The 12,284-nt window shown below is 51.7% G+C and overlaps 1 protein-coding gene across 1 annotated transcript in view; it reads left to right on the forward strand.

Annotated features, from left to right (window-relative positions):
* The window catches only part of NLRC5 (NLR family CARD domain containing 5), an 80,861-nt gene that overhangs the window by 67,011 nt on the left and 1,566 nt on the right, over nt 1-12,284 (forward strand). The window contains exons 34-47 of the mRNA XM_019666822.1: nt 569-652; nt 983-1,066; nt 3,000-3,083; nt 3,694-3,777; nt 6,090-6,173; nt 7,383-7,465; nt 7,860-7,944; nt 8,238-8,321; nt 8,448-8,525; nt 9,266-9,349; nt 9,436-9,507; nt 9,781-9,864; nt 11,227-11,310; nt 11,642-11,725. Coding sequence (XP_019522367.1) covers nt 569-652; nt 983-1,066; nt 3,000-3,083; nt 3,694-3,777; nt 6,090-6,173; nt 7,383-7,465; nt 7,860-7,944; nt 8,238-8,321; nt 8,448-8,525; nt 9,266-9,349; nt 9,436-9,507; nt 9,781-9,864; nt 11,227-11,310; nt 11,642-11,725 — 1,158 coding nt within the window. The remainder of the gene's footprint in view (nt 1-568; nt 653-982; nt 1,067-2,999; nt 3,084-3,693; nt 3,778-6,089; nt 6,174-7,382; nt 7,466-7,859; nt 7,945-8,237; nt 8,322-8,447; nt 8,526-9,265; nt 9,350-9,435; nt 9,508-9,780; nt 9,865-11,226; nt 11,311-11,641; nt 11,726-12,284) is intronic.

The following is a 12,284-nucleotide window of genomic DNA, read 5'->3' on the forward strand; positions in this document are numbered from 1 at the left end:
GAATTCCACCTTGCTCCCTATGACCTCAGGGCCTTTGCACAGGCTGCTCCCTACCCAGAATGTTCCCTCCTCCCTTCCCTTCTTCCTCCTCCTTCTCCTGGCTAATGCCCCCTCATTCTTCAGGTCTCAGCTTAAATGCCACCACTTTGGGAAGGCCCCTCTGAACCCCAGACTTAGTCACGTCCTCCCATTATCTACTCTTATAGGTGCCTAGATCCACAGCACCTCTGATCCATAGAGCACATTTTTGGAAATAAAAATGGCACCCTTTTGAGTGAATGCAATCCTGCAGATAGACATTCTGGGGAAGATACCATAGCTGGATCTCAGCCCCAACTCACCTCCTTGGCTAGGTTTCCTCGTGCAGAGAACAACTTGTACAGCCATACCAGCTGCCCCATCTGGACCTCCCCTTCATAGCTTCGTAGCACTTCCCATAATTGAATAGTAATTGCGGGGCTTTATTTGATTAGCCTTTATATACTCCCTCCAGGTAAGCTCCTTGCAGGTAGGAACTGAGTTCCTAATACTGGGTAACCAGAAACTGCTGGCCCCTCTCTACCTCCAGGTTGGCTCACTGTGACCTTGAGACTCATGACAGCCTTCTTGTCAGGCAGCTGATAGAGACATGTGCCAGGCTGCAGCAGCTCAGGTCAGCACTCCAAAACACTGTCTGGGACCCTGCGTCCTCTGGTTCACCCCAGTGCCTGCTCCAGGCCACACGTGAGAAGTTGGCCAGGTCAGGGTGGGGATGAGCAGGGCTTGGGGCAGTGCCAGACCTGGGCATTCTTGCTTCCCTATGCAAGAGACAATCACATTTGGCTTGTGGGGGACAGCTCCAGGGTGGCATGGGGGAGCCTTGCCCCACTGGGAGCTCCTGGGTGGTCCTTTCCCCTTTTTTGGTCTCCCCATCTCTATGTGACTGATGATGCCTGAGGTGCTCCATCCTGAAATCCTCTGGAATACGCTTGGCCCTTTTCAGCTTGTCCCAGGTGAACCTCTGCAATGTCAGCTCCTTGCTCCTGCAAAGCTTCCTGCTGGCCCTCCCTGAGCTGAAGACATTCAGGTAAGCAGACAAGACAGCCAGTCAGGCCTCTTGCAGCTCTGCCCCACCCTCATACTTCCTGTTCCCAGCCTCGGTTCAGAGGAACTTTGCACAGCACTGTGGGCTGGGACTGTACTGGACCCTGAGATAATGTCTGTGTGTGTGGTCACAGACTTGGCCACATGGCAAGAAAGCGATTTCCTTTGCAATATTCTTTCTTTTCCTTTATTATTTGGAAATAATTCCAAACTAATAGAAAAGTTGCAAGAAGACTGAGAACTCCCATACACTACTTTATCAAATTCACCCTTTGTCAATATTCTTTTTTACACTTTCTTTTCTTCCTTCCTTCCCTCCTTCACCCCTCCCCTCTCTCCTTCCCCTCTCTCCCTCTTTCTCTCTTCTTTTGAACCATTTGAAAGTAAGTTGTGTAATCATGCCCCTTCACCCCTTAATATTTCAGTGAATTTCCTAACAAGGACATCCTCTCCCATGAGTCAGTAAAAACATAAAATTCAGGAAATTTAACATTGATACACTACTAGTATCTAAACTACAGTTTATATTCCAGTTTTGCCAATTGTCCCAATAATGTTGTTTATTACATTTTTTCCCCAGTCCAGGATCCTATCCAGGGTCGCACATGGCATTTAGTCGTCATCTCGCTTTAGTCTCCTTCAACTGGGAACCGGTCCTCGGCCCTTCTTTGTCTTTTATGATATTGTCATGACATTTACATGTCAGTTATTTTGTAGACTGTCCTTCAGCTTGGGTTTGTCTGATATTTCCCCATGCTTAGATTTAAGTTCTGCATTTGGGCAGGAATATCACAAACATGCTGTTGTGTTTTTCTCAGTGCGTCACACTGGGAGGTGCATGATGTCTGTTTGTCCCCTTACTGATGAGGTTCACTGGTCACCTGGTTAAGGTGGCTTTTGCTGGGTTTCTTCACTTACAAAGCTACTGTTTTTCCCTTTCTAATTAACAAGGTTCTTATGCGGAGATACTTTAAGACTCTCCTGTTCTTCCTCAGACTTTCACCCATGAATTTTAGCATGTGTTGATAATTCTTGCCTGAATCAAACATCGGTATGGTGGTTGCAAAACGGAGCTCTTCTATTGGTTCTCTTTTTTTTTTAAGATTTTTTATTGGGGAATTGGGGGAAGGGGAACAGACAAGTTGCTGTCCTTTTGTTCTTCAGTCTAGTTGTGGAGGATGTTGCTTCACTGGCCCAAGTTGGCACCATCATTGCGCTCTTCCCGGGCGAGGCAGATCAGTCGCCGGCTTCTGGACGGCCGCTCACTGCGGCTGCTGGCCGCTCACGCTGGCTGCTGACTACACACGGTAGCCCATGGCAAACCACTGCCACAGGGGCTGCAGCCTACGCCGACGCCGGCAACTCACAGGAGCCCAGCTCCAGGTTGAGCTGCTGTTCAGCATCTTAGCTGTGGAGGGCAGTGTCACTGGCCCTCATATGTGGGATCCAAACCAGGGCCCTCTGGCATCCCAAGCCAGCTCTTAACCATCGCGCCACTTGGCCGGCCCTATTGGTTCTCTTTTAACCCAACTGATCACATCAAGGAAGAGGTCTTTTTTTGGTGCCCATATGTCTTTAATGCCTCTCTAACACTTGCTGCATTTTTTGTCATTTAAATAAAGAGGCGGAGCTCATGGTAAACGACAGTAACTAGCTAGACTTTACAGTGATGGCCAATTATGGCCTCAATTGTGAAGTTGCTACCTGAATGGTTGTGGCTTCAGGAAATACTCAACTAGTCCATGCTTCCATCTCTAAGCTATATCTTGGCTAAGCGATTCCACAGTGGGAGAAATTTATGAAGGGAAAGAGGGCCCCCTCCCACTGCCCCCAGCAACTGCTCCCCATCTACCTGCTTGCCCTCTGCCCCCGGCATTCAGAGTTCCCAATACCTATTGTTCTTTGACCCCCACCAGGCTGGCCTCCAGTTGTGTGAGCTCCGAGGGCCTGGCCCACCTGGCATCTGGTCTGAGCCACTGTCACCACCTGGAGGAGCTGGAGTGAGTCGCAGGGTGGAGGGGTCTGAGAAGTGGTGGCCGATCCGAGGGCAAGGGGTGGGAAGGACCGTGGGGCCTTCGGGAAGGTGGGGAGTGGACTTCCACCATCCATCACTTTACTCTCTGATGAAGTTAAGCAGCTCGGTGTGGCCTGAAGAAGGCTGCGCGCTGTGTTCTCGGTCCCAACTTTACCATTCACTCAGAGTGGCCCTGGTCCTATAACTGTGACTCTCTAGGCTTGGACTGCTTCATGAGTAAAATGGGCTCATAATCCTTCTCTGAACAGGGTGGCTATGGGTGTTGGGGTACAGACAGAGCTAAGGGTCAGAAGGGATCATTGCACATGTGTGTGTGTTCTTTGTGCCTGGCTTTCTCTTTTGCAACCCTCTTCTAGGGTATCCTTTCTTAGTCAGGTCAGCTGTGACTGCCATGTCCCCTTCTTCAGGGACCCCAGAGTCCAACCGTTGGAGCTAGGGATGCTCCCATGCAGCCTGGAGCGGAAGGGTGGTCTTGGATCGGCTCCTTGAGGAGATGAGGGGAGCAGACAAGACAGCTTGGCTGCAGGGGCTGGGCAGGCTTGTCTAACCCTCACCTCATGCTTCCTCCCCTCCAGCTTGTCTAACAATCAACTTGGCGAGGAGGACACCAAGGTGCTGATGGGGGCCCTTGAGGGCAAGTGCTGGCTGAAGAGGCTTGAGTAAGTGGCAGCGGTTCCTGGGGTGGGGGTGAGGCAGTGGTTGGGCGTATGCCTAGGAACCTTTGCATGTCTCGTGGACACGAACTTTCTAATCCCTGGATGGACCCCGGTGAGCTGAATGCTTTCTGTTTTACTCCCTTAAATGGCTCTGAGTGCTATTGAAATGCTTGAGTACAGGAAACAGAATACTTACTCTAACCCACCCAAGCCAGAAATGTATTGGCTCATGTCGCAGATAATTACAAGGCAGCCGACTTCAGGCTTGGCTGGATCCAGGTTCTATAATTGTTCCACTGCTCCCCTATCCCTGCCCCTGTCTCTCTGTCTCTCTCTCCATCTTGCCTTCATTCTCAGGCAGGCTGTCCCTGCAATTACTTTCTACCAGCTTAGTGGACAGGGAGCACCTTTCTCTCTGTAACTACAACAAAAGGCCCCTAGGTTGAGTCTCCCTGGACTAGCTCAGGTCACATGCCCATCCCTAAACCAATCACTGTGACTCTGAGCACACAATATCCTGATTGGCCAGATATGGGTCACGTGACCACACAATGATCTGGACTTAGTGCAGTGTGGTATTTCAGGGTGCTATTAACAGAAGAAAGGAAAACAAACTCTGGGCAGGAAAAAGAATCCATAGATGTCTACTGCCATTTGCCATATATATATATATATATATAAAATTAACTGACAACTTTTACTCTCACCTGTTATTTGGAGTCACCAAATTCGTAGAAACACCAGAAACAGCCCCAGTCTAAAGGACAGGTCCTCATCTTGCACAGACTTAACAGCATCTAGATGGAACATTTAACAGCATTTTCTGCTTTTAATCTCTAAGTTTTTCTAGTCACCAAAAATACACACTAGTTATAAAAAGTTCCATCATGATAAAAATATGTAACAAACGACAGTGACACCTCCAGGGAAAACTTCTGTGAAAGCTGTTGGTGAACTTTTCCCCAGACTTTTTTCGGCATAGCTTTTGAGCACAGTCTAAAAGTAGCCTTCTGACTTTTTGCCCCTCAACAATGAAAGTCTCCCACTTTGTCCCTCTTTGCTTGTCCCAGGGAGTGGGGGGATGGTATTAGGGAGAACTTTGGCCAGAGAACCCAACTGTCTTCCCACCGAGCTGTTTTCTTTGGCCTCCCCCCATGTGCTGGCACCTCTGCTCAGCCTCCCTGCCTTCTGGAAGCTTTTATTTGGATGGTTGGAGGCCCAATAAGGTCATTCATGGGCTCATTCATGTATTTGACAAATGTGTATTCACCTAGGGCAGGGCCTGAGGCACTGTTCCCCTTTCTCCTGACTTCCCAGACACCTAGTACTTCTCCTTACCTCTCACCTCCTCCGTCACCCCATCTATCATGTGGGCATAATGATACCTTCCCTGTCTGAAGAAAGGAGCTGGGTCCTCAACTGCCCAGAGGCATCTTCGGTTTCAGATCTGTCATTTCTGAGTGTCTCCTCCCTGACAAGCAGCTCCCCTCCAATCCAGCCAACACCTTCCACCTGTCACTCTGTAGCAAAATGGTTAAGGGCATGGACCCTGGTTAGGAGCCACACCACCTGAGTTGAACACTTGGTAGGCTGACCAACTCTCCCAGTTTGCCCGGGGCTGAAAGTCCCACATTCTAGAAAAAAACTTCAATTCTAGATGAACCAGGACAGTTGTCACCTCTCAGTTCCATCTCTGAATGTGTGAGCTTGGGCAAGTTACGTGACCTCTCTGTGCTTTCTTCCTTATTTTAACTTTGGGGATAATAGCTATACCTTCCTCCCAAGGTAGTCATGAGATTAAATGAGATAATACATATTAAGTCCTGAAAACAGAGTTCACACTCGACAAGTATTGGCCATTTTTGTTATGATTCCCCTTTTCTGTCCAGCTGGGGGCTGGAAGGAGGGGGATCCCATGAGTAACACATGTTTGGGGCCCAGGAATGGGAGTCCTACAGCCTTGGGTTCTATTCCTGATACTGCCGCTCTCTGTGTGTGACTTTGAACAAATTGTGTAACTCTCTGAGACTTAGTGTTCCTCATCTGTCAAATGGGGTTGATAACAGATCCACTTCTCAAGATGGCCTGAGCCCAGTGCTTGGCCTGTAGTACATGCTAGATATGTGGTTGCTATGATTACTAGTCAGCAGTCTGGGTCCAGTGTGATTCAGAAATAGAACCACTGCTTGGATGGCCTAGCAGTCCCTGGGCATTGCTAAGCCTGGAGGCCTCAAGCAACTGGACTAGTTGGGCCTTGGTCTGCACCTGGGACCCAAACCCAGTGATGCTAAGAACTCTGGCCTCCTCTCCTCCAGCCTCAGCCACTTCCCGCTGGGCGGCTCCACCCTGGCTGTGCTCACTCAAAGACTAGGCCACATGACCCTTCTGCAGAGCCTCTGGTGAGTAATAGAGGGACCCCATGGGAATGATTGGGAGGACACGCTCCCCAGTTCTGTTAGGACAACTTGCCCAAGGAAGCACTGGGGGCACCTCCCTGAGGACCCTCCATGCTCACGTCCTCGGGACTTTCCTGTACCCTACCAGGCCAGCTCCACAGCTCTTGCATTTTAATGCCACCAGCTTCCCCCAGGCTAGGGACATGGAGAGTTGAGGACACATCCTAGAACAACCCTTAAAGTGCACAAATTCACCATGTTCTGGTTCACATTTCTGAGTCCACGGGTCTGGGTTGCCTAGGCTCTGCGTCTCTAACAAGCTCCCAGGCAGTCCCACTTCACTGTGGTCTAGACTCAGATCTGGTGACTTTGATAGTCTTCCTGGTGCCCCTGGACACTTTGATAAACAAACATCACATGCTATTTTCATGTGATTTTTCAAAATATAAAATATGGTAACTAAAAACAAACCCAAGCATAACACAAAGCATTGCTTTGTTTTTATCCAAGTCCACTCCCCCCACCCCCACCCCCAGCAGTGTAGAGTGCATAGGAAATTAGGTCAGAGAGTTCGGAGGAGCATATCATATGGGACCAGGTCACTTCACCAAAAATTAATTTACTGAAAGGCAGTTGGCTAAATTAAATTTGCAAAACAAGAGAAAACAAACAACCCTCGGACAAATATTTAATGTAGGGCTAAATTTGCATCAGCTGTTTCGTTTTATTTTTGACCGAGGCAGGCAAGGTCAAAGTGCAGAAAAGGCAATAGACTAGGCTTAAGGGAAAACCCACCATTTAGATTAGAACAAAATATGCCTGGAGAAATGATTTGCCTGAACTGTGAAATTGCCACTCAGCTGGGCTGGCCTGGAGATCCCTGACACAGGGGCTGAGGCAAAGCCTGGCCAAACCAGAACATGTAGCTACCTCTCCCAGGCTGGCAGCCCTGGGCTTGCCTTTCCCCCTTGCCTGTGGGTCATTGGGAGTCTTTGACCAGTCACGGATCCTCCCTGGGCCTCTGTCTTCTCACCTGGGCATTGGGTTCAGTCATGCCCACCTTGCCCGGCCTTCTTTCCCCTGAAGTTTTGTGACTGGCAGATGAGTTCTTGGAGGTGTAAATGCTTTGCAAACCGTAGAGTTCTTAGCACAGCACCTGCAAAAGCCTTTATCCCTGACTAAGGCCTCTTGACCTGTTCCTTGCTTCTCCAGTCTGAGCAGCAACGACATTGGTCACATCGGCTGCTACCACCTTTCCAAGGCTCTCAGAGCTGCCACCAGCTTGGAGGAGCTCGGATGAGTTACCTGTCCTTTCCCCAGGCCCAAGACAACTTTGGCAGGGAAGATGACAAAAGCAAGGGACTCCTTGGGGACATACCTTACTTAGCCTCATCACCTCCACCCACTTCTACACAACAGAACCCCAGACATAGAACCTTGGGAGACCCAAAGATAGGATGTGAGTATTGATTGCAGCAAGACAGATTTAGGGCAGACATCAGGGCAAACGTTGTAAACACAAGATAAGAGTTTGGAGTCCTCACTTAACATAGGATGACAGGACTTGATCAGTATGAGCTGAGCCCTTTCTCTAGATTTCAGCCTCCTCCTCTTCTGGGGTGGAGACGTGGACAAGATGAGATGGGTGGCAGACTGACGGTTACAGTTCTTCTGCTGTTCTCTCCCCAAGCTTGAGCTACAACCAGATTGGAGACACCGGTGCCCAGCACTTAGCTGCCATCCTGCCAGGGCTGCCTGAGCTCAGGAAGATAGAGTGAGTGCCAGCCCTACTGAGAGGGGCCCTCAGTGGCCACCCCATGGTCTGGGGGAGACACTGGCTTCGGGCTCAGTCTGATATTCCTCCCTCAACGTCAGTGTCCAGGCTACCTCCTGGCCCTGCTGACTTTGGGACCTTGAGCCAGCCCAGCCTCTGCCCCTCTCCGGGCCCTTCTGCCCCATCAGGCTGGAAGGGTGTGCGGCAGGAGTGCTGTCTCTAGGGCCCCAGCAGAGGGGGGTGGAGTGGGGGCGGTGGAGGGTCTGAGGGTCTGAGGTCTGCCTCGCCCTCAGCCTCTCAGCAAATGGCATCAGCCCAGCTGGAGGAGTGCGGTTGGCGGAGTCTCTCGCCGTCTGCAGGCACCTGGAGGAGCTGATGTGAGTGTGTGCCCAGGTGGGCTGCCCTCGGCCCTGTGTGTCCCCACAGTCCTCCTTCAGTGGACACAGGGCAGGGATCTGCACAGGCCAGCCCGGTGCTCAGGTTCATCCTTTCTCTTCTTCCAGGCTTGGCTGCAATGCCCTGGGGGATCCCACAGCCCTGGGGCTGGCGCAGGGGCTGCCCCAGCATCTCAGAGTCCTGCAGTAAGTGCCCCCCTGCCCGCGGTGTGTGCAGAGCTAGCGCGACAGGGTTCCTCTGGGAGTGTTTGGGGGTCAAGGTCCCCATCGGTTGAGCTGCCCTGCCTTAGGGCAAGCTGCAGCATGTACTGGGGCTAGCCGTTCCCTCTCCTCCTGGTCCTCACCTGCCTCTGGAGTCTGGGACAGGGACATCAGGAGCCGCAGCCTAGTCCTGGCTCTGCCACCAGCCCCCTGTGTACCTGTGGCCAAGCCCCTGCCCCTTCTGAGTTTCAGTTTCCTCATCTGTAAAAGAATTACAGCAATCCCAGCTCAGTGAGCCTCTGAGCCCATCTCTGAGGGTGAGCAAAGAAATGTTAGCAAAGTGCCAAGCAGCATGGCCCCAGCACTTTACAGTTTATATCCATGGTCTCATTTGAGCCTCACAGCAGCCCCGTAGGGCCTGGCTTTCTATTTGCACCATTTTCCAGGCAACGGAACTAAAGACAGGAGAAGTATGGAGAGTTCATCTTATTAATATATGAAGAAGCCAGGCCTTGAACTTGGACTCTCAAACCCCAAAGCCAGGGCCCTTGATACCCACCCAGGTCCTGTATGGGTAGAGAGGAGGCTTAGGATGGCAGTTACCCAGAGACTGTCTAAGGTCTGGTGGTACAGCCTGATACAAAGCTGAGGGGGGGGGGATCCAGCACCCCCCCATCCCCATGCCTGGTCCCCCAGGCTTCCCTCACCCTCTCCCCTTTCCCCAGCCTGCGGTCCAGCCGTCTGGGCCCAGAGGGGGCACTGAGCCTGGGCCAGGCCCTGGATGGATGCCCATACGTGGAAGAGATCAGGTGGGTAGGGGCCATGGAGCCTGGGCAGAGGGACAGGCCGGGGAGGGTCTAGGGGTTCCTCTTACAGGTATCTTTCTGCCCTGCAGCTTGGCAGAGAACAGCCTGGCTGGAGGGGTCCCACATTTCCGTCAGGGGCTCCCACTGCTCAGGCATATAGAGTAAGTGGCCTCCTCTGACTACCTGGGGAGCTGGGGTTGGGGTGGGGGGCCCTTCTCTGGCTGAGCCTTGACAGCTGGGAGGCCTTTGAAGTGACAGAGGCGTCAGGCACAGGGAGAGCCTGGGGCAAAAAGGGGCACTTTCCTAAAATCCCTACCCCGCCCCACACCCTGGCCACTCTGCTGCCTCCTACTCAGACTGCAATTTGGGGAGAGAGGGACTAGCTGGTGGTCCCCTTGACTGACACCTCCATCTTACCTCTTCTCCTTCCCCAGCCTGGTTTCGTGTGAGATTGACAACCAGACAGCCAAGCCCCTCACTGCCAGCTTCGTGCTTTGCCCAGCCCTGGAAGAAATCCTGTGAGTGCTGGGGAAAACCCTGCGCTGGGAAAAGTGGGTGTCTGGGGGCTTGGTCCCGGCTTGCTGCGTGGCCTAGAGTCAGCTTCTTCCTCCCAGGGGTCCTGCCACCTGTAAACGGGGAGGTCACTCCTGCTCAAACCTCCTCTTGAGGAAGTTGTAACATTTGAGCTGGGAGTGGTGTTGAGCCAGGCCATTCAGCTACTCCTGCCTGTTTCCCCACCTGTGAGTGGCAGGAGGCGAGGTGGACCAGACGGCTTCCCTAGGCTCCTCAACCCTCACCTTCCCTTTGCGAGGTGGCTGGATAGACCGGCCTGGTATATGGAGCCTTGGTTTATGAACCACCTGTTGGCAGTGAAGAGTGGCTGAAGCCAGTAGGCTCCCGACCCACCCACTGGCCAATGTCCACCTCGCCCTTGGCAATCAGAGGCGCTCAGACCTTGGAACCTTGCTGCGCTGTTTTTTTTTTTTTTTTTAGCTGAGCCATCCTGCTACCTGTTGGCAGCTCAGCGGCTGCTCAGCTCGGGCTGGACTCGAACCGCTGTTGCTCAGAGCTCAAACTCTTGAGCGAGCTCTTAACTTGCTGCGCTGGCTCAGGAGTGAACTAGAATGCCAGGACTAGCCTGGGACTCTGACCACAGCATGGAAGAAAATATTAGTTCCCAAAGTACAAAGCACAAGTGGTTATCAGATTTCAGGCTTGTATCCTAAAGAGCTTAATGTTTGTCGTTACTTTACACCAAAGAGAAAGTCTGAGTATTAGCTCGTCTTTAACACCTAACACGGGTGATTCTCCTTTTTTAGCCAGCAGGGGGCAGGCCACAGGCCCAGCATCTTAGGAAGGACATAGGTTCCAGCTAGAAGTTAATACTGTAGTTTGCACTGTATTTATCCTTGTAGCTCCCTTCTATTTAGGTTCCTAAACATAGGCTTTCTGCTGATAATAGTGATAAATGTTTCCTAAGATTAATTTCTTTTAAAACAAGTGGGAAGGGAGGACCAATTTAAAGAAAAATATGAAACAATAATATAGGAGGTGCATGGATGTGACAAAAGTCATGATGGAGGCACATGCATAGATCATGACATTGTTCCCTCAGACCATGTGTTCTGAACTCTCGGGACAGCCAGATCCTAACCTGTCTGGGTTCTTGAGGGGTGTCCAGCTTGGGAATGGGGTTGGTGGAGGAAGGAGCCACCTGTGCCCTCAAAAGTCTTCAGGGGAGGGCACACAAGCACCCCATCAGGTGCCTCTCCTGCACCTGCACACCACCACCACCACCCCGTTGGCCCCAGCCCTCCCCACCTGCCACCTCTCAACCTCACTGCTTCCCCGCCGCTGACCTTGGTCGCCCTACCCTGCAGGCTGTCCTGGAATCTGCTCGGCGATGAGGCAGCTGCTGAGCTGGCCGGCATCCTGCCACGGATGGGCCGGCTGAAGAGAGTGGAGTATGAGGGGCACATCCTGGGAAGCCAGGGGGCAGGGAGGGCCAGAGGGGACCTGCATCTTGGGAAAAGCCACGAGGCCACTCGGTCAGGACCTCGCCTCCCAGGAAGCCCTCCTTGACTTACACACTCCAGTCTGCTCCAAGCTGCCACCGAGCTTAGCTCTCCCTGGGACCCAGACTTTGGCCTTCCTGCTGCACTGTTGTCTATTGGGTTCTCTAAGCAGCGAGCCCATGTCCCCCCACCTTGGCCCCAGGGAACAGACATAGGAAAGCCCCTCCCTCATCTCATGCCAGTCTCTCTCTTTCCCCTTCCTCTGCTGTCCATTGGAAAGCCTGGAGAAGAATCGGATCACAGCTTATGGAGCCTGGCTCCTAGCACAAGGGCTGGCGCAGGGGTCTGGCATCCAAGTCATCCGGTAACAAGGGCTTGCAGGGGCAGGATGGTGGGTGGGAGGCCACGCCAATCCCTACAATGTCAGGGTACTCCCTGTAGGAGGAAGCAGGACGTGGGTTGGGGATTATCAAGGAGACTTGGACCACTCTACCAAGAATTTGGCAGCAACCAGACCCGGGTCAAATCCTGGCTCTACCATCTACCGATTGTGTAACTGCATCAGTAACTCAACCTCTCTGAACCTCAACATCCTCATCTATAAAATGGGGATAATGATAGTATTTACCTTAGAGAGTTGCTATGAGGATTAAATGATAGTATATAGCACTGAGCACAATTCCTGGCACATAATAAGCACTTAATATTGTAGCTATAATTAGAGCCACCACATACGTGTACAGTTGTACAGGTTGTGCACTGCACAAAGGCATTGCATCTAAGGGACACATTCGCATAGTACACATGTTAGATTTCTAGTAGATGGTAGTGAAGTGTCTTGTTCTATAGTAAACATATTATGACAATTTCAGACAATGGAAGTAAAGTGTCTTATTTGCAATGTGTCATATGAACAGGGATCT

Source organism: Hipposideros armiger, unplaced genomic scaffold, assembly GCF_001890085.2.
Source record: "Hipposideros armiger isolate ML-2016 unplaced genomic scaffold, ASM189008v1 scaffold_479, whole genome shotgun sequence".
In the NCBI taxonomy this organism is placed as follows: Eukaryota; Metazoa; Chordata; class Mammalia; order Chiroptera; family Hipposideridae; genus Hipposideros; species Hipposideros armiger.